At 46.3% G+C, this 22,413-nt stretch overlaps 1 protein-coding gene across 5 annotated transcripts in view; it reads right to left on the bottom strand.

Annotated features, from left to right (window-relative positions):
* The window catches only part of CTIF (cap binding complex dependent translation initiation factor), a 198,128-nt gene that overhangs the window by 80,834 nt on the left and 94,881 nt on the right, over positions 1–22,413 (bottom strand). For all 5 annotated transcript variants that reach the window (XM_028748038.2, XM_028748039.2, XM_028748041.2 and 2 more), the window contains one exon: positions 5,470–5,546. In XM_028748038.2, the coding sequence (XP_028603871.2) occupies positions 5,470–5,546 (77 nt within the window). The remainder of the gene's footprint in view (positions 1–5,469; positions 5,547–22,413) is intronic.

Below are 22,413 nucleotides of genomic sequence, written 5' to 3' on the forward strand. Positions count from 1 at the left end.
GTGACTGGGAGTGGCTGCCGGAACCATATAACACCGGTCTTGAAAGACCTACATTGGCTCTCAGTACATTTCTGAGCACAATTCAAAGTGTTAGTGTTGAGCAGGGGTCAGCAAACTTCTTCAGCAGGGGGCCGGTCCACTGTCCCTCAGACCTTGTGGGGGGGCCTGGACTATATTTTTTGGGGGGAAATGAATGAACTCCTTTGCCCCACAAATAACCCAGAGACAGATTTTAAGGACACATTCTACTCATGTAAAAACATGCTGATTACGGGACCGTCTGTGAGCTGGATTTAGAAGGCAATTGAGCCAGATCCGGGCCCCAGGCCTTAGTTTGCCTACCCATGGTGTTGACCTTTAAAGCCCTAAATGGCCTTGGCCCAGTATACCCGAAGGAGCGTTTCCACCCCCATCGTCCAGCCCAGACACTGAGGTCCAGCTCCAAGGGCCTTCTGGTGGTTCCCTCACTGCGAGAATTGAGGTTACAGAGAACCAGGCAGAGGACCTTCTCAGTAGTGACGCCTGCCCTGTGGAACAGCCGCCCATCAGATATTAAGGAGATAAGTAACTATACAACCTTTACAAGGCATCTGAAGGCAGCCCTTTATAGGGGAGTAGTTAATGTTTAATCTTTTATTATGTTTTTGTGTATGCTGGAAGCCACCCAGGCTGGCTGGGGCAACCCAGTCAAGACGGGCGGGGTACAAATAATAGAATTATTATTATTTATTATTCAACCATGTAAGTGTTTAGCGGGTACGTGGTTCTGCATGAAGTGGAACATAAAACTGGGATGCTATGGAATTAGGGGGCATCACTAAAACAATGAACCTTCTGGTAGAAAGGCAGCCATGTCACGATGGAATGGGCTGGCGAGGGGAAAATGAGAGTCAAGAAAATTTGTGCAAGGCAAGCAGCTACTTTCAGAAAGGAACAGCCACTAAACACGTTGCCACAATCTGTCATCTCCTTCTCTTCCACTCGAGGCTCCTCTTCTTCTAGCAATGAAAGGGAGGAATGAAACCTGGGCAGATTGCCACTCCACCCACGACATCCCAGGGAAAGATGTCGAAGTGATTTTTCTACACCTTACCAGGCCAGACAGAATCTCATAACTACAAACACCTCACAAGCTCACTACACTACCCTATGTACTGCGGGTGCTGCAAAGCAAAATGGACATTTTCTCACTACCCTCTTTCCCAGGTACAACCTTGTAAACGTACCCACGCGGCAGGTGAAAAAGCTGAGATTGAGAGAGTGTCTCGTCTAAGGCCACACAGTGAGTTTGGGGCAAAGGTGAGCTTTTTTGGGGGGTGGGGGGTGTTTCTCTGCTCACAGTTCACCCTCTTAGCCACAACAACTGCGCCCTCAAGCTGCAATTCCTCCCAGCTGCATTTGAGGGAAGAATGAGATGGTGAGGCACCCTCCACTGGCCTGACCAGGGGAAAGCGCCATTTAGCTCATTGGCTCCCAGAACTGTCTTTGGTCATTATATAGTTTGCTGTTTAACAATATGAAATAAATGAAACTCTGGATATACCGACAGGAGGTATGAAAACACGTATTGTTGCTGTTGTTATTACACACCACCCTCCATCTATAGATCTCAGGGCGGTTCACAGCATAAAAATACAAGATAAATAAACCACAAAATATATAATAAGAACAAGAATAAAAACAAGCCAATAACCGCCCCCATACCTATAATAAAGTACCTGAATACACTTATTTTCCTCCTTCTTACCCTATTCCTTTTTTCCTTTTGTGTTGTGTCTCTTAAAGTCACTATCAGTGGTGTAGCGTGGGGGGTGCAGGGGGGGCCGGCCGCAACGGGCGCAACATCTGGGGTTAGGGCAAATCCACAGGTTAGGGGGCGCAAATCCACGGGTTAGGGGGCGCAAATTACTTGCCTTGCCCCGGGTGCTGACAACCCACGCTACGCCACTGGTCACTATTAAGACTGGCCGATATCTGGTTTTCATCCTTGTGATAGATCACTAGCTAAAGGAGTACTGAAGGCAGTCAAGAGTCTTGCAGCTACAAAAGGCTTCAGAGCAGCCTGTATAAACTTTAGTTTGACACTCGTGTGATTTGAGGTGATACTGGGCCACTATCCTGTCTCATTTGCTTACTAAGAGCAGGAAGATGAAATGTCCTGAACTGGTTGTGTTCAAGTGTTTGTCCAGGGCTTTGCATATCAACACAAGAACCTTGAGCCTGACCCACTAGTAGCATATAGGCAGCCGGCACAAATGTTACAGGCGAAGTGTCGCATGCTGCCAGCAATCTCACCCAGTGAGCAGTCTAATCTGCACCAGCTGGAGCTTCTGAACCTTGAATTCCATGTGGTGCAATCCTGCGCATGTTTCCTCAGAAGCCCCATGGAGTTATGTAAGTGTGTACACTTTGCAGCTTACATCAATGAATTAGAAAACAAGCCCTCCAAACTTTAGAAACAAAACAGAACAAAAATGGGAGAAAAACAACATCTGGAGGGCCACAGGTTCCCCATCGCGGATCTTACTGAGTTCAAAACAGCCCTGAGCGACGTTCCTTTGTTAAATAACAGGATTACAAACATGTCCCTAACTTTCCAGCTACAGTCTTGCTCAGGTGGGCTTCCTACTGTTAGCTTGGCTTTACACTTAAATGATCAAGTGGAGCTAGCGGGATTTTGGTTTGGTTTTTAAAGATGTTTAATTAACTTCACATCCTGAGAAAATGGCGCCCTACTTTCCACTGAAACCCTTGGAGTAGCAAAAGTGTGTGCTTTTGTGTTGTTTTGCTGCTGCTGTTGTTTTTTAAACAGAAGCGTTTTGTACGCTGCTGGTGACTCACTTGGTTCATTTCCTCTGTTGATAATTGGGTCACCTGAGATTCTCATGAGCCCGCATGGCCAATGGTCAAGGATGATGGGACTCCAGCAACAACGGGAGGGTCAAAGGTTCCCCGATTAAGACAAAATGCTCCCCTCCTTTTCCTACATGGTCTCCAACACTCCTTGCAGGTCTACTGGCCCATAAAAGCTATTTCAAGAGACACAAGGAGTTGAAATTTCCCAAATTTTCTTTACTGTTGCCTGGTCTTTCAACCCTGATATTATTTGGGGGGCTTATAACAATGCTGTTCCAGACATTCTGTTCACCGCCTTTGGCCCTCAAGCCAGAGCTTCCCTCCTTCAACTTTCCTCTTCATCCTTTAGCTCTTGCTCTCCTTAATCCAATGGGACGCGGGTGGCGTTGTGGGTTAAACCACAGAGCCTAGGACTTGCCGATCAGAAGGTCGGCGGTTCGAATCCCAGGCGACGGGGTGAGCTCCCATTGCTCGGTCCCTGCTCCTGCCAACCTAGCAGTTCGAAAGCACGTCAAAGTGCAAGTAGATAAATAGGTACCGCTCTGGCGGGAAGGTAAACAGCGTTTCTGTGCGCTGCGCTGGTTCGCCAGAAGCGGCTTAGTCATGCTGGCCACATGACCCAGAAGCTGTATGCTGGCTCCTTTGGCCAATAAAGCGAGATGAGCGCCGCAACCCCAGAGTCGGTCACGACTGGACCTAATGGTCAGGGGTCTCTTTACCTTTTACCTTACTCCTTTATCCAGTCCTGTCCTACTTAATGGCTTGCTTCGCATGTCATGTTAAGCCAAACCATGAACACACAAGCCTGTGAGCTCTGGGAAGAGGAGACTGTGGCTACTATGCCTGACAACAAATCCGAATTATTGGATTCTTTTGCCCCATCTTTTTGTGCCTGCCAAACAGCCATGTCATGCTTATGATATTTTATTCTCGTGCTAATTATGCTGTTTTAAATGTGCATTTTATATTTGACTTCACTTTAGCAATGTTTTCTTTTGAAATGTTTTAAGATTTTTTTTTTAAAAATGTATTCTGTAGTTGACCTCCTTTGTAATGTTTTATTTTGAAACCTTTAAGATAATATTTTAGTTTTCTGTTAATTATGTTGCTTTGACTGTATACGCTATATTTGACTTTCTTCAGATTGGTTTATTGATGTTTAAATATTCTGTAAACCACTTTAAAATTTTTCTTAAAAATATAAAGTGGTATAGAAATGAAATTATTATTATTATTATTAATAATAATAATACTCTGCCAGACTCCACTTGTTTTGCTGCACTTTGCTAAACCATGGCTTGGAATGAACACCTGGAAAAGCTCAGTTGGTAGAACATAAGACTGTTAATCTCAGGGTCGTGGGTTCGAGCCTCACGCTGGGCAAAAAGGGGGTTGGAATGGATGACCCTTGCCGCCCTTTCCAACTCTACAATTCTTCTGTACCATTTGAACCCAGGCCCAGGCTCACAGTTTGTCTTGCTCCAGGCAAATCACCAGCTGCTCATGCATTTGTACCAAAGCCATGGTCTGGCTAATAATAATAATAATAATAATAATAATAATAATAATAATAATAATTTATTATTTGTACCCCACCCATCTGGCTGGGTTTCTCTAGCCACTCTGGGCAGCTTCCACAAAGACCAAAAATACACTAAGACATCGCACATTAAAAACTTCCCTGAACAGGGCTGCCTTAAGATGTCTTCTGAATGTCAGGTAGTTGTTTTTCTCTTTGACATCTGATGGGAGGGCGTTCCACAGGGTGGGCACCACTACCGAGAAGGCCCTCTGGATGGTTCCCTGTAGTTTTGCTTCTCGCAATGAGGAAACCACCAGAAGGCCCTCGGTGCTGGACCTCAGCGTCCGGGCAGAATGATGGGGGCAGAGACGCTCCTTCAGGTATACTGGACCGAGGCCGTTTAGGGCTTTAAAGGTCAACACCAACACTTTGAATTGTGCTCAGAAACGTACTGGGAGCCAATGTAGGTCTTTCAAGACCGGTGTTATGTGGTCTCGGCGGCCGCCCCCAGTCACCAGTCTAGCTGCCGCATTCTGGATTAGTTGTAGTTTCCGGGTCACCTTCAAAGGTAGACCCACGTAGAGCGCGTTGCAGTAGTCCAAGCGGGAGATAACTAGAGCATGCACCACTCTGGCGAGACAGTCCGTGGGCAGGTAAGGTCTCAGCCTGCGTACCAGGTGGAGCTGGTAGACAGCTGCCCTGGATACAGAATTGACCTGCGCCTCCATGGACAGCTGTGAGTCCAAAATGACTCCCAGGCTGCGCACCCGGTCCTTCAGGGGCACAGTTACCCCATTCAGGACCAGGGAGTCCTCCACACCAGCTCACCCCTGTCCCTCCAAAACAGTACTTTCACAATGTGAAAACCAGGCCAATAACTCATCTTTCCTTTGGGCACAAGACATTGGGCACAAGAAAACATGTTGAATACATGCCACTCACAACCCTCCAGGACATCCATCTTTGGGTTGCTCCCTGCAGATTGAAATCTCAGCGAACACCTGTGATTTTAATGTGTGCAGGATTTTCCTTCTTTAGGTAGATAATAAACACACAAAAAGCATCGCCCGTTCAAAAAGCATTCTCCCTACCTCCGGTCATTCCTCCTCCTCCTGAACAATTTTTTGGTGTGTGCGATTTCAGCTTCGTGTGGCAACGGGTGATAACCCTGGCAGAAAAAGGAAGGGGAGAAACAAGACAGTCATTAATTCAGAAAGAGGAGCCAGGGACACTTAAAGCTCATAAGAGGCAGGATGCTGGCGCTCCCAGGCTCTTACGATGTCCTTGTAACAGACTCAAACGCTGGCTTGAATGAATCATCCATTTCAACTTCCTTTGAGCTGCTGGAACAAAATAAACTTACTGTGACTTGGGGAGGAATCTCACACTGCTCAACACAATCAGCCTCGTTGTTATGCAACTATCAGCACATGAAAAAGGCGTTGCACCATAAAGGTTTAATATCATCGCCTTCTATGCATCCAAAAAGGCTACTCTTTTGGAATTCACCCAAGAATATTATTTACACAGCACCATCATGGTACTTCGCTAAAACCAAAGAGGACCATGCCTTTTGGATCTTTCAGCTAGTCCTCTCACAGCTCACCGAATGGGGAGAACTGGACCTCTGTGCTAGAGTTTCAGCACCAAGAAAGAGGAAAATGCAGCCCTAGCAAACTAATAATTTTAGATGCTCCATCAGTCAAGTGTTCATTGTCATGTGACCTTTAGTTCATCATTTATTAATTTTATAAATAGCTCAGTCACTAGAGCAGGCAAACTCGGCCCTCCAGATGTTTTGGGACTACAATTCCCATCATCCCTGACCACTGGTCCTGTTAGCTAGGGATCATGGGAGTTGTAGTCCCAAAACATCTGGGGGGTCGAGTTTGCCTATGCCTGCACTAGAGCATGAGACTCATAATCTCAGAGTTGTGGGTTCAAGCAGCATGTTGCACAAAAGATTCCCACATTGCAGAGAATTGAACTAAATGACCCCTGTCGTCCCTCCCAACTCTACAATCTATGATTCTGTGATCCCATCCTTCTTCCCAATGGACAGCAAACACGCAAGCAATAAAACATATCAAAACACCTAAGAAGGAACCCCTCAGTTCCCATACAGATGTAGATTGGGAAGGATATGTACTTTTAAAGGCTTGTTGAAAGTTAAGGCTGCATCTGCCGGAGCCCCACTGCTGAACAGAACAGGGATTAGTTGATTTGATTTATATACCATATTTTTCACCCTATAGGACGCACCTTTTCCCCTCCAAAAATGAAGGGAACATGTGTGTGCGTCCTATGGGGCGAATGCAGGCTTTCGCTGAAGCCTGGAGAGCGAGAGGGGTTGGTGCGCACCGACCCCTCTCGCTCTCCAGGCTTCAGGAAGCTATCCGCAAGCCTTGGGAGCCCGTGGGAGTTCCCACCAGGCTCCCATGGCTTGTGGAGAGCAGCCTGTTCTGGGGGCTGGGGTCGGGGGAAGCTCGGGCTTCCCCCGCCCCAGCCCCGCGCCTGGGGGGGAAATAAAAGTTTTTTTCTTTATTTCCCCCCAAAAAAACTAGGTGCGCCCTATGGGGCGAAAAATACGGTACTTCGCCGCCGCTTTTCATTCAAAATTAATCCCAAAGCGGCTTGCAAATGATAAACAACAACAACATGATACAAACATCACAAATACAGCATAGGTCATATGGGATAATTAACAAGCCATCAGTGAAACAATTACGATCTATCAAGAAACTGTTAACAAAGGAGCAACTAAAATAAATAACCCAATTAAAGCAAAAGTCAGATTATATTGTTAAGAAATCAATACAGCATTTACAATATATAAAACAGTATCAACATTAACAAAATAGCAACCAAAACAAAAACTAGGTGTTCATACACCTACTCTTCACACCTCCATGACTTGTAAATCTTTCGGTGTATTCAGCTCATTAATATAATATGGGTTTATACAGGGTGAGACAGTATTTAAGGTATCCCAGGTCACAAGATGTACAGGGTTTTATGTACACCAAACCAGCACTTTGGACTGAGTTGGGAAAGAAGCACACACACCATGGCAAGTTCTATGATGTGTTTTGCTGCATTAACATGCCGCTCACTGCCTTGGCCTTTGGGCCAAAAAATGTTACATAAACAAACCACAACCTACTTCATGGCAATCCCAAAATGCAGAGACTGGCACTACTAGTTTATCCAGTACCAGGGTGTTGCAAGGTACTTAAGAGACTTGAGGCACGGCACAGATTTCCAGATGCAAAAAGGCGCAGATGCAAATTTAGGCCAACTTTTGGGGCGCGGGGGCACTCTCGTTCCTGATGCTGGGGCTTACTTCTAGCCATCTACATCCCAGTAGGATTTTCTGGTCACAATATTGAATTGGCTAGATTGACAGCGGCAATTAGGGGTCAAAACAAGCAAAAATTCAAAAAAGAATGGGCAAAATATAGAGAACATCTTAAAAAGCGGTGCCCTCAAATTAATACTTGGACCTGTTTCGATGAACTTCCACAGAATAATTTATGGTACTTAAGTTAAAAACAGAAAGAAAAAGGGGTAATAATAAACTAAAAAGGAGAGAGTTTACCAAAAACGAAAAAAGAACCGTGTTGAGGATGAAGGAAGTCAATTAGAAGAAAAGAAGAACTGAAATATGGTACATATATATTCTTGATTATTTGTTTTGTGTAAGTTTTTGTACGTTATCATGTCTTATTCGTATTTGTGTGTGTGTGTTTTGTTGTTGTTTGTTTTTCTTTTGATTCTGTACTATTATTTTCATGTTTAGTTTGACAAGTGTGTGTGTGTATGTGTTGTAAATAAACTCAAAGGATTTTCTGGTCACAGTACAGTGTGCGTGGATTGGATCCTCTGCCCCAACGCCTGCAATCGCAGACCCAATTATCTGTGGTCATGGGTTTTCCCCTGTGTCCATTTCAAACTCTGCTTTTTAAGATGCTGTGTGCTTTGCAGTTTTATGGGAGGGTTCTCTGCATCTCCAAGTGTCTAAGCCCCTCCTTATGGTTTCCAGACCTTTGCACCTCTCCTGTATAACCTGCCGTTGAGTTTCAACTTTCTACATCCATCTTTCTGCCCAGAAGTGACATTCTACACGCCCCCCCCTTAAATACATATATATAAAGGATTCAAATGAAATATATGCTAATCTGCTGAACAGGCAGACATTTATTCCAGTCACAGAATTTAGAGGGTCTAGTTGGATTGCCAGACCCCTTGAATATGGATTCAGTTTGCACGTTGCCCTGTAGCCTGTGCTGGAATTTCTCTCTCTGAGTGAGTGAGTGTGTGTGTGTGTGTGTGTGTGTGTATATGACTCTGTCTGAGCCTCAGGGAACGAGTATTATGGTATGTCTGGCCCGGTCTTAGAGATGTTTTGGGGCCTCATTAGTTTGTATAAAGAGCTCTGTGGTTCTTGGAAGAGGAGACGCCGCTCTCTAAAAATTGCAAAGTATTATTTATTTTCTCAGAACTACAAAGCTGTCGCAACCACTATAGGCATTAAACGTCCTCTTACTTATGAAACGCGGTGCTTTGCAGAGCGGCTGTAAAAGAAGCTTTGTAAAAGCCACTCTTAGGATACCCGTAATGATCCATTACCAGGATTCCTTCGGGAGCCTCCTCTGACACGAAGCCAGTGAATCACAACTGAGGAGGGAGAGAGTATTTCACTCCACTACAAACCATGATTTGAAACGGGCTTGAAACATCCTGGTTTGGGGGCAGTTCCTGCCTACTGCCAACCATAGTTTGCCCGACTCAGACGTCACAGCAAACCATGGTGATCACAGACCACAGAAGCGAGGAGAGAAAGGAGCCCATGAGCCTAAAGGGCGAAAGGAAAGAGAGTACAAGGTGGGAACTCCATCAAGCCCCCTTCTCTTGTGAGGGGTCCGGCTGCCATCAAGTCTGAGGGAAGAACTGTGTGGTAAGAGAGCTGTCCTGTCCTCTTGGCCCACTCTGTTTATGGTCTGATCCAGGAGGAAGTGAATATGACCTCATAATGAAAGAAGGGCCTGCTGGATCAGGGTCAATGGCCCATCTATTATCATATGTGGGACTGTTGTTGTTTAGTCGTTTAGTCGTGTCCGACTCTTTGTGACCCCATGGACCAGAGCACGCCAGGCACTCCTGTCTTCCACTGCCTCCCGCAGCTTGGTCAAACTCATGCTGGTAGCTTCAAGAACACTATCCAACCATCTCGTCCTCTGTCGTCCCCTTCTCCTTGTGCCCTCCATCTTTCCCAACGTCACGCTGCAAACTTTCTTTATAGGGGAGCCTCTAAACCTCTCAATCATCTGGGTTGCCTATCTTGAACAGTGTCCCTATATGCAAAACAGAGAGTTTCAGCCACTCCTCCTGCAAAAATTTCTAGAGGGGAAGCATGTTCATCTCCTGCACCAAAAGCAACCAAGAGTTTCGTGGAGCTTTAAAGACTAACAAATTTATTATGGCACGCACTTTTCGTGGGCTCAAGCCCAGCCGGTCAGATGCGCGAAGCGAAATCTTATTTGGCAGGTATACAGAGGGAGGGAGTTGTCAGGTGGGAGATGAATGGCAATGAGGTACAAAAATTACAGGCAGTGATCGTCAGAGCTTCAGAGCATAAAGCCCCAGTTGTGGGCTGGCATTCCTTTTCTGCCCTCTAAGCACTCAGCTGAATAAAATGCACTCTGGTCTCTGTGGTGCATTATTGTCTGTTGGGGGAAAGCCATGGCTTTTGTGGGAGAGCATCTGCTTTCCATGCACCAGGTCCCAGACTCAACCCCCAACATCTCTAAGTTGGGCTGGGAATGACTGACAGACTGTCTGGAACCCTGCTAACTGCTGCCAGTCTGTGCAGAACAGTCGCTTCCAAATGTTTTTGGGCCACTGTCCCCTTGGTTCCATAAACTCCTCCCCCGTGCCTCCTAATCTACCTTCTAAAACATTATTCTTCAGAACAGAGCCCTGTGCAACCCACTAAGGAAGATAATAACAACATTAAATTTGGAGCAGTAACAAATGACTGCGTGTTCGTTCAAAACCCAATTAAAACTAGTCTGATTAGTGCATTAAGACTGGTTATTTATTTGTATACCGCCCTGCATCGGAAGATCATGAGGCGGTTCGCAGCACAGAAATACAAAACGACAACACAAAACACACAATGAAACAAAAGCAAGGCAAAACAGTATCAGCCAGACGCCTGGTTGAAGAGAAACGTTTTCGCCTGGCACCTAAAAGTTATGTAATGAAGGTGCCAGGTGAGTCTCCCTGGGGAGAGCGTTCCGCAAACGGGGAGCCACCACAGAAAAGGCTGAACTTGCTGCCAGCACTTCACAGTCTGTGATTTACACCTCCAAAGCTCCCTGCCTCTTACAGCAGGGAACCACTGGGCTAGAGAATACAGTCGTACCTTGGAAGTCGAATGGAATCTGTTCCGGAAGTCCGTTCGACTTCCAAAACATTTGGAAACCAGGAAGCTCCGGCAGCCAATCAGAAGCTGCACCGGATGTTCGGCTTCCAAAAATCATTCGAAAACCAGAACACTCACTTCTGGGCAAAGCACGACTGTACAGTGGTACCTCGGGATGTGAATGGGATCCATTCCGGAGCCCCGTTCGCATCCTGAACAGAATGTAAGACGCGACTGCGCGTCTGTGCGTGTCACCACTTCCGCGCATGCACGTGACGTCATTTTGATCGTGGCGTTATTTTGACTGTCTGCGCATGCACGAGCAGCGAAACCCGGAAGTAACGCGCTCCGTTATTTCCGGGTCGCTGCAGAGCGCAACCCGAAAATACTTATCCTGAAGCATATTTATCCCGAGGTATAACTGTACTGAGCTCAGTAGACCAGGGGTGGGCAAGGTTTACCTCACCTGGGCTGGTTAACTCCAGCAGAGATCCTTTGTGGGCCAGATCGCATGTGCATGCACGATTTCTGGCCTCTGCATCTGCACATGAGCAATTTCCGGCATCTGCACATGCACAGACATGGTTTCCGGCGCCACGGAAGCGAGTCCCCACACCGTGCTGCTTTAGCGCAGTGCGCAGGGACTCACCAAGTGGGTGGCTCGGTTTGTGGGTGGTTTGTGGGCCAGTTAAACGACCTCTGTGGGCCATGGGCCTTAGGTTGCTCACCCCTGTCGGTAGACCAATGGTTTGACCTGCTATATGGCAGCCTCCTGTGCCCCTAACAGGAGTGAACAGAGTCAGACGCAATGGACTCCTGAGAGGGTCCTTGCAAACCTTTCCTGCCATTGCTCCATGAGCCAGTGTGGTGTGGTGGTTAAGAGCGGTAGATTTGTAATCTGGTGAACCGGGTTCGATTCCCCGCTCCTCCACATGCAGCTGCTGGGTGACCTTAGCCTAGTCACACTTCTCTGAAGTCTCTCAGCCTCACTCACCTCACAGAGTGTTTGTTGTGGGGGAGGAAGGGAAAGGAGAATGTTAGCCGCTTTGGGACTCCTTAGGGTAGTGATAAAGCGGGATATCAAATCCAAACTCCTCCTCCTCCTCCCCTTCTTCTTCTTCTTCTTCTTCTTCTTCTATCATAATAACAGGCTATTTCAACCATCCCGAACAGCTCTGTGTAAAGGCATTTAACATGCTGCGATGCTGAAATATCTTACGGATTTAGAATACTCCAGGACATTGCTTTGCAGGAGAGAAGGAGGCGGGGGGGGGGGGGATGGAGAATATGCCAGTGGCTACAACAAATGAGAAACTTTCAGGAACCAGTGTTGCTTGCAGGAAGCTGCCACCTTCCCCACTGTCAGACTCACCGGCACCCTGAACTCAGCTGCCCTTTCAAACATGATCTCAGGTACGAGGGAGCTGCTTTGTACGTGAGCAGAAGCGTTTAAATGACTTGCCTTACCCACACACGGGCGGGTGTTGGTTGCGTGGGAGAAAATATCTAAAGGGCACCTCAGCACCCAGGTTTCCCTGGATACTAGGCTGAGAGAAACACAGTGAAGTGGGCTGCAGGAGCCGGGAACAAAGCTATTTTTTGCTATCATTCTTGCATGAGAATGCAGCTGTGATAGAATCATAAGAGTTGGGACCCCGAGAGTCATCTAGTCCAACCCAATGCAATGCAGGAATCTCAACGACATTTAAGCTCTAATGATCACCAACTGTGATTTTTATTCAAGTCCCACATTATATATATAATTTTTATTAGTTTTTTAACATATCATTTTCAACAGTAATTAAACATACTTTTACATCTTATTAAATTTTTTTGACTTCCATCAGTCCTGTCTGAAAACGTTCCATTTTTTATTTTCCCTATTACATTTCAATCTCATAATCAATATCTCTATCTTTTTCTACGTTGTAACACTTTGTATATTTCTCCTTACAAAACTTCTTGTAGTCCTACTAGCGTAATTTGTTGATTACAGTTGCTCTTCAAATAATTCATATACTTCTTCCAATCTACTGCAGATCTCTGGTCCGGCAGGTTTTGAATCCTTCCTGTCATTTTGTCCAATTCTGCATAGTCCATTAATTTCGTATTCAAGACCCACATTGCAATTTTCTCCCTTATACAGTGGAACCTCGGTTTTGGAGCGCCTTGGAAGCCAAACGATTCGGAACCTGAATGCCAAAAACCCAGTAGTAATTGCTTCCGTTTTTGAACGCGCCTCGGAAGTCAAATGGCTTCTGAGGTGCGTTTCTCCATTTTTTTCAATGGATTTTGCCAACCGCCCATTGATCCTCGGTTGTCGAACGGTCTTCCGGAATGGATTATGTTCAAAAACCGAGGTTCCACTGTATAGCCATCAACTAAGATTTCAAAATATGGTCTGAAGCTCAACATCAAAAAAACGAAGATCATGGCCACTGGTCCCATCACTTCCTGGCAAATAGAAGGGGAAGAAATGGAGGCAGTGAGAGATTTTACTTTCTTGGGCTCCATGATCACTACATGTGGCCTTTAGATACTGGCTAGAAAGTGAATGATAGGGACGCGGGTGGCGCTGTGGGTTAAACCACGGAGTCTAGGACTTGCCGATCAGAAGGTCGGTGGTTCGAATCCCTGCGACGGGGTGAGCTCCCGTTGCTCGGTCCCTGCTCCTGCCAACCTAGCAGTTTGAAAGCACGTCAAAGTGCAAGTAGATAAATAGGTACCACTCCAGCGGGAGGGTAAACAGCATTTCCGTGTGCTGCTCTGGTTTGCCAGAAGCGGCTTAGTCATGCTGGCCACATGACCCGGAAGCTGTCTGCGGACAGACGCCGGCTCCCTCGGCCTATAGAGCGAGATGACGGCGCAACCCCAGAGTCGGTCACGACTGGACCTAATGGTCAGGGGTCCCTTTACCTTTTTTTAAGAAAGTGAATGAAACCACAGGTTTTTTCATACCAAATACAGGGGCCTGGATTCAAGCCTTCAGCCTCTCTAGGTCACCATTGCTTGCTTTGGTGTACTCAAAACGGCAAAGGTTGCATAACCTACTTTAGGAAGGAGTATAAAAATAACTCACAAAAGAAAATCCCTTTTGTTAGAAGAATCAGCCAGTCAATACAAAAAAAATCAGTTACAATCTGATCTAGGAAACCCAGAGTTCTTTTCCCATGTTACGGCTGGGAATGGAACAATACCTTGTGAGTGGATGTGACTGTAATTGTTTTAACTGATGTTATTTTAGTTTTGTTTGGGTTTATTGCTTATTTGTGTGCATTTCCTGTACCAGGGGTCACATTTAAAAACAGACTCTAGTATCAGGGTACCTGCGCACTCTCCGCAAAACAGGAAAGAAACCACGGTTGGCGAAATATTGGGCAAATCAAAATAACGTGCAGCCCGCAAGTCAAATGATTGGGAAAGTCAAGAAAAGGCAAAAATTTAGGAAAGAGCGTTACAAAAAGCATAAAAGCACATCCCTGAGGCAGATAATCTTTACTGAGTCTGCACCAGAAACTTTAGAAGTGCCCAGGAAGGCTCTCAAAGAGAACAAACCCTCTACAGTGGTACCTCGGGTTACATACGCTTCAGGTTACAGACTCTGCTAACCCAGAAGTAGTACCTCGGGTTAAGAACTTTGCTTCAGGATGAGGACAGAAATCGTGCAGCAGCGGCACAGCAGCAGCAGGAGGCCCCATTAGCTTAAGTGGTGCTTCAGGTTAAGAACCATTTCAGGTTAAGAACAGACCTCCGGAACGAATTAAGTACTTAACCCAAGGTACCACTGTACTGCAAAGGAAGCCCAAGTGAGTCCAATGAGATTTATTCCCAAGTAAAGTGAGCAGAGTCTTGCAGATTTGAAAAAGGTCAGACTCGTACAGGTCAAGTTGCATAAAGAAACTGGCAATGGGTACAGAATTCAGCATGTGTAGACTCTTGATAGTTTCTTAAGAAGCAAGTTTCCAGTCCTCAAGACTACAAAGATAAACAGAAAGGGAGTTTGGGCAATGCTTTGTGAAACTTGGGATGTTCTGGAGGAAACAAGAGTGTGTGCGAGCAAGTTGTGTTGGTTGACACCCTTGGGAGACGTGCGCCTTTGCGGGAGAAGTCAAACTGTTGAAAGGTTGCAGTGGCTGCAGAAACCGATACTGGAGAGACATGTTTTGTTGCAGCTGGGGCAGATAAAGTCATCCGGATGTGCTGCTGCGCTGTGATAAGAACACAGCTCAAGTTGCCTTTGTCTGTTCTCGTTCATGCTGCCAGGACCAAATGCGGTCGTCCCACGTGCGACGATCGTTCTCAACTCTGGCGTTGAAATCTCCCAGCAGAAATAGGTGTTTTTGAAGTCTGGAAATCTCGTGACAGCCTGGTCTAGTTCCTTGAAAAACTGCTTCTTGGTTTGCACGTCAGAACACACAGTGGGAGCGTAGACGCTCAAGATGCTAACCAGACCAGAGGTGGTTGAGAGGCAGAGGGAACGCAAGCATTCTGAACCCTCGGTTGGCAGATCTATTGCAGACAGTGGGTAGTTCGTCGCTGCAAAGCCTGCGCTGTCAATGTCAAGTGTTTTCAGCTCATGGTCAATTGCATCACAAACACGTTCTCCTATACCAAGGAAAAACCCCAAGTGTCCTGGAGACGTCCAAGGCCAGGCAATGGGAACCAGTTGCACTTGGTTTTCAGCAGACAATTGACACTAAACTGTGTGCGGGTCACACAGGGCTACCACAGTGCCGACTGCGCATGCGCAACTATATACATGCAGATACGAAAACTGCAGGACTCAGAAGTGCATTAAATGCCAGTTTATCGTGAGCCCAAGGCAGGGTGAATTCTGGATTTCACACTGCGTTGCTCATTACAATGCCAGTCAAGTGCTGATATCTGTTGCCGTCTGTTATTATTTTGTCAGCTGGAATCATTTTTATTCAAAGTGTTGGTGCTGACCTTTAAAATGGCCTCGGCCCAGTATACCTGAAGGAGCGTCTCCACCCCCATTGTTCAGCCCGGACACTGAGGTCCAGCTCTAAGGGTCTTCTGCTGGTTCCCTCCCTGCGAGAAGTGAGGTTGCAAGGAACCAGGCAGAGGGCCTTCTCGGTAGTGGCGCCCAACCTGTGGAACACGCTCCCACAAGATATCAAGGAAATAAACAACTATTCCAACTTTTAGAAGGCAGACTTTTTCTGAAGGTAGCCCTGTTGAAAGCCGCCCAGATGGGTGGGGTAGAAATAAATTATCATCATCATCATCATCATCATTTGAACCACCCTGAGATCTTTTGATGAAGACCGCTATATAAATCCAATAAATAAAACAATCAAAGACGATCTACACCTGTGTTGAATTTTAGACAGGCTGTTGCATTTCAGGCAGCTTTCAAAATTTATTTTATGATCTGTAACGTTATAGATCAACATTCCCCAACCTGGCGCCCTCCTCACAACGTCTTGCTGGGACTGGTGGAAATCCAACAATATAGGGAAGGATGTTATTTACTGCTTCTAAGATGTTGCGAGGAGCCGTCTTGAAAGACATCCTATAACCACATAAAACAATAAATTATAATTATAGCAGAAGACTCCCACTCCACTAAGAGGCCTTCTATATTTGCAACTCTGGTGTTTTGGGATTTTACATTTTCTCTTTGCCTCCCCTCCAAAGCACGTCTGGGTTCCCATCAACTTGTTCTCTTCTCTCTAGACTACACACGTTTCCCCAACTTGACAGCTTAATTGCCCTGGCTTGAATGAGGAACTCTGCTTTGTGGGCATGTAGGAAAACACTTAAAATAAAATAAAAATGAACATTTAAAACAAATGTGTCGGTTTGCTTTGGTGGCGACATCAACGCTTCTCCCATGCCCCAGAAGAGTGACGTTACTGTTTTTTTCTCACCGGTGCGTGAACTATATTAGTTGTCCGCAAGGTTGGGGACAAACCTTGATACTGTGATGGGTCCATGCATCACCACCAACTGATAAAGCAAAGGGAGATCTCCCACTAGCAAAAGAAGGCTGGAGGTTAATATAAATTCCGTGGGCTTGGCGGGGGAAACGGAGTCAAAGACTCGGCAGCAAACCACATTCTCTTTGTCTGGCAGCAGCGAGCTTCGTGGGGCTGAGTTATTGAGGAAGTTCGGCGAGGGTTATATTTGTTCCAGATGCACGTTTCCCTTAACCTCTTGAAGTGGCGCTTCCCAGAGAGTAGTTCGTTCTTCATGCCTTTGCTTTTCATTTTCATTTACACAATGCCGGAACAAATAACTTTAATCTTGCTCTTGCTGGGAGAAGTAGAGGGGTTGGGGTGGGGTTGGAGGGTGAAGAGATAAAAAAACCACCACGTATGCACCCAGATGCAAAAACCAGAAATAGAAGAGAAGACGTCGCAAAAAAGAAAAGCGTTGAGGCAAAAGGCAGGGGGGAAGAAATGATGGATAAGAACACACACACACACAGCATTTGCAATCAACCTTCTGTCTTCCTTTTGTCTGAGGTATTGCGTGTGTTTTTGTATTCTGTTGGAAGCTGCCCAGACTGGGGCTGGGGCAACCCAGTCAGATGGGCAGAGTACAAGTAATAAATTATATTATTATTAAAGGTACCCCTACCCGACAGGGCTAGTCGTGACCGACTCTAGGGTTGCGCGCTCATCTTGCTTAAGAGGCCGGGAGCCGGCGCTGTCTGAAGACACTTCCGGGTCACGTGGCCAGCGTGACCAAACTGCTCTGGCGAGCCTGCACCAGCGCAGCACACGGAAACGCCGTTTACCTTCCCGCTATAAAGCGGTACCTATTTATCTACTTGCACTTAGGGGTGCTTTCGAACTGCTAGGTTGGCAGGAGCTGGGACCGAACGACGGGAGCTCACCCCGTCGCAGGGATTCGAACCGCCGACCTTACGATCAGCAAGTCCTAGGCACTGAGGTTTTATCCACAGCGCCACCCGCGTCCCTATATTATTATTATTATTAACCGTAAAAAGAAGGGTAAAAAGGAAGAGAAAACCACCTAAATTGCACAAGCAGTATCTAAATGAAAAACAGGTCCAACTCGACCCCATGCCACTAAGAGATACGCAGAAAAATAAGATCCAAAGGCCTGAGGTGAGTAAGAACGTTCTTGTCCGGCACCTACAAAAATGATGGGGAGAGCATTGCATGAGGAGCCACCACCGAAAAGGCCCGTTCTCATGTCTCCATTCTCTGCACCTCCCTTGGACATGGAGAAGGGCCACAGAAGAAGAGGTTTTGTGTTGGTTCATGTGGGGAGAGGCGGCCCTTGAGGTACTGGGATCCTGAGCCGAATATGGCTTTACAGTGGACACTCAGGTTGCAAACGAGATCCGTGAGGGAAGCACGTTCGCAATCCGCAGCGCTGCGCCTGCGCATGCACACGTCGCGATTCAGCGCATGCGCAAAGTGTGATTTAGTGCTTCTGCGCATGCGCCGAAACATGAAAGTAACCCGTTCTGGTACTTCCAGGTTCAGCGCAGTGCGCAACCCGAAATCGTGCAGCCCGAAGTGTCTGTAACCTGGCAGAATCCGAGACCAGGGAGAAGAGCTGGTGGAAAAAGACTGGAAGTTTAAAGACTATTTATAGAAATATTGCAAAATAAATGAATGTTAGAACAAAGTTGGAATGAAGTTATACGGCTTTAGCAGAAATGTTATAAGGAATTAAGTATAAATAGATTAATAGAGCATTAAAGGGAACAAAATAAGGTTAGAATGTGTTAAGATAATTATAGAATAGAAAACAGAGGAAGATGGAAAGGAATTGCTGAAATAATTAATTGATGTGGAATACAAAAAGGGAGGTGTGAGGAAGTCGTGGAAATAAGCGAACAAAAAGATATGACATTGAAATTGTTTAATGTGTTGTAAATGGTTTTTGTTTTGTTTTATTTGTCTTATGTGTTAGTGTTTTGTAGTGTTTTTGTATTGCACTGTGTTGTTTTTCGTTTTTTTTTTCTTTTTTCTTTTTTGTTTGTAGTGTTTAAAATTTTGGAAACTCAATAAATATTATTTTAAAAAAAGAAAAAAAGAAGTGTCTGTAACCTGAGGTATGACTGTACAGGCCAAAACCTACACTATGAATTGGGCCCAGAAACTAATGGGCAGCCAGTGCAATCGGGCCAGGATTGGTGACTTCCTTCCCTCTGACTTCCTTGCCTTGGCGGCTGTCTCCGAACAGTCTTCAACGGCAGCCACACACAGAGTGCATTGCAGTAATCTAACCCTCTCAAATCACACACTGCTTTGCTGGCACCTCCGAACACACTGGCGCCCCCAAGCGGGAGCTTAGGTGGCTTTCGCTGCTCAGCCAGCCCTGCGCGAGTGAACAAGCCTTCCTGAAATCCCCACCCAAACAAACCCTGAAGAGAGGAAGCGAAGGAAACGCCTGAGGCTTCCTAGAGGAAAAACTATTCTAACACGCTTTTCAAAAGAACAATATTGCGCTAGGCAAATGACTCCAAGCTCTCTCTCCTCTTACCGAACATGGTCTCCTGTCTGTGGTGATTAAGGAAGGAGTTCTCGTAGAAACACCTAATTTCCTAAGATGGAAACGTCCTCAATATTCATCGCGAATGGAGAAGTTACTCAGAGGCTGGAGCTGAAGGCCATAGCAACAAAACAACATAACACCAATTGGAATTACGTGATAGTACACACATTTATCTGAATTGTCCTATCCTGTGTATATTTACTCGGAAGCATGGCACACTCAGTCCCAGGAGTCTTGCTCCTAGGCTAACACGAGGCGACCAAGGTGTTTTTTATTTTATTTATTTCACCCAATTTATAGACTGCTTGATAGTTGTTGTTGTTGTTTTTTAAAAAAATCACACACCCTGAAAGCCGTTTACAAAAAAGATAAAACAATAAAACTATCACTAAGAAAAATTAACAACAGTAATCAAAAACGATAATTTTGTTAAAATAAGTAGACTTTATTATCGGAACCTGAATATAGCAGGCGCCCTTATGATGTCGGGAAGCAACTGCGTGGCAGTTTTTACCAGTCGTAGAATTGTGGAGTAGAATGGCATCAAGCCCAACCCCTTTCAATGCAGGAATTTCAAGACGCAGTGCCCCTCCAACGTGAAACCATACCGGACCCTGCTTAGCATCGTAAAAACGCTAGCGGTTTTATTCTTCGTTTTAGTATAAGAGCCTTCACATTTCTGATATCCACAACAGCAATATGAAGAAAGTCAGAGAGCAGGGCTCCCCCCCCCCCAAGGGGAACTCCCCAGAACTCAGTTCCAGCACCTCTCAGGCGGGTGCGATTGCCTTTCCAGGAGAAAGAGTGAGGGCATTCGTGATGAGTTCTGGCACCTCTTTTTCTAGAAAAATAGCACTGCCAGAGAGTGTTACAAGGAAGACTCAGGTGGCGCTGTGGTCTAAACCACTGAGCCTCTTGGGCTTGCCGATGAGGTCGGCAGTTCGAATCCCCGCCACGGGGTGAATTCCCATTGCTCTGTCCCAGCTCCTGCCAACCTAGCAGTTCGAAAGCACACCAGTGCAAGTAGATAAATAGGCACTGCTGTGGCAGGAAGGTAAACAACGTTTCCGTGCACTCTGGTTTCCATCACGGCCTCCCGTTGCGCCAGAAGCAGTTTAGTCATGCTGGCCAGATGAACTCGGAAAGCTGTCTGTGGACAAACGCCGGCTCCCTCGGCCTGAAAGCGAGATGAGTGCCGCAACCCATAGTCACCTTCGACCGGACATAACCGTCCAGGGGTCCTGTACCTTTTTACCTTTACAAGGAAGAATATTGCAAAACCCCAACCAACAAAAAGAGTCTTGTTGCTTAAACCCCATCTCACTCTTTCCATCCATTCTACCCGTCCACTTCCTCACACGTTGTCTCTATTAACCAATCCCTCCGACACAAAACCTCTCCTACTCCTTACAACCTGCTCACAAAGAATCGCTCCCCATCTCTGAAGCACTGATGGGCTTCATTTACAGGACCACCTGATACTCCTCTACCATCTCTCACCTGGGAGGGATCTGGAGCAGGCTCTCCCCCTTTTTTGGGCTGTGTGTGTGGAGCCCATAAAACTACTTCCGGTTTTCTCACTTCCAACTACACAAAATCACAGAATTGTAGAGTTGGAAGGCGCCGCGATGGTCACCATCCAGTCCAACTCCCTGCAACCCAGGAATCTTTTTGCCCAGAGAGAGATAATCATCCTAAAGAAGTCAGATTAGCCTCAACCAGAGCCAGGGCCTTTTTAGCACTGGCTCCGGCCTGGTGGAACGCTTTGTCTCATGAGACCAGGGCCCTGCAGGATCGGATTTCTTTCCGCAGGGCCTGTAAGACAGAGTTGTTCCACCTGGCCTTTGGCTTGGAATCAACTTGATCCCCTTCCCCTCTTTCTTTTTTCCTTTCTCTTTCTGTGATGCAACCCCTATTTGGGGACTTCCCTGGCTTTTTTCTGGCCCATGTAGGACCAGTCTGGATAGTTGGCCTTGGTGAAGATTTGACGTTTTCATCCCCAAAAAGTTTTTGATTTGAGTTTCTACTGAAATGAGGCTGCATTTTAATGTGGTATTTTTATCTTGTTTTTATGTTGTATTTTAATCAATTGTTTTTATACCGCCCTGAGCCCGGTCTTGGCTGGGGTATAAATAAAATTATTATTATTATTATTATTATTATTATTATTATTATTATTATTATTATTGTAACATGCATGGTTTTCACTTGGGTAGGCGGGGGAAACTCCTCAGGGTGCAGAAGGCGATTCGGAGCCCAGAACTTGACACAAAAGCGGGCGGCCACGACGCGAGCGCAAAATGGCTCAGCCAAACTCGGGAACGTAAAATCTTTTCTCTTGCCTGGCTGCAGAGCAAACCCTGTCGTGGCGGATCGGCACCGCCTATGTTTGCACTAGGGTGTGAGGCGACGCGCTCCCAGGTTACTCATTAAACGCAGGTCTGAGGGAACTTGTGTGAGTGTGCGTTACAAGGGATGTGTGGAGCAGCCCAAGGTGGAGTTTACCTTGCATATCCTGCGATATACAATAGACGCCCCCCCCCTTCTGCATTTACAGGATTTCCCAGAGGCCCACATGCACTCCCCACAGGAGAGCAGAGGGAGGGGTGGCATTTCCCTCTCGTGCGCGCCCCCAACCTCTGGTTCCCTACAGATTGTGTCAGGCAGCACGTACTTAAGGCCTGGCCGTATAGCTCTGTGAAAAGAGGGAACTTGCCCTTTTCGCGGCAACTTCCTCTCCTGCGAGAAAGCCTGTCTCCAGGAAAGCCGCTCAACCTCTGAGGAAATCCTTGGCTCCAGCAACCTAAAAAGGTTGCAGCAACGTGTTATTGGTGTCCATTTACATGGATACACTTCCCAAAGGTTGACGTTGGCTCAGGGCCACCTTTTTGTCAGTTCAAGTAAACCCGTTTACGGGGATGGGTTTACGTGCAAAGCACGACGGGGAGAAGGGGGTGGTGGAATAAAAACCCTTCTGTTTTATGGAGGGACGCTTGCCGTACGAAATAGGTAGAGCGATGCCTTTGGCCGGGTCAATGTATAGATTGTGGAATAAGGGACACCAAGGGTCATCTAGTCCAACCCCGTGCAATGCAGGAATCTCAGC

Source organism: Podarcis muralis, chromosome 11, assembly GCF_964188315.1.
Source record: "Podarcis muralis chromosome 11, rPodMur119.hap1.1, whole genome shotgun sequence".
NCBI classification, from domain to species: Eukaryota; Metazoa; Chordata; class Lepidosauria; order Squamata; family Lacertidae; genus Podarcis; species Podarcis muralis.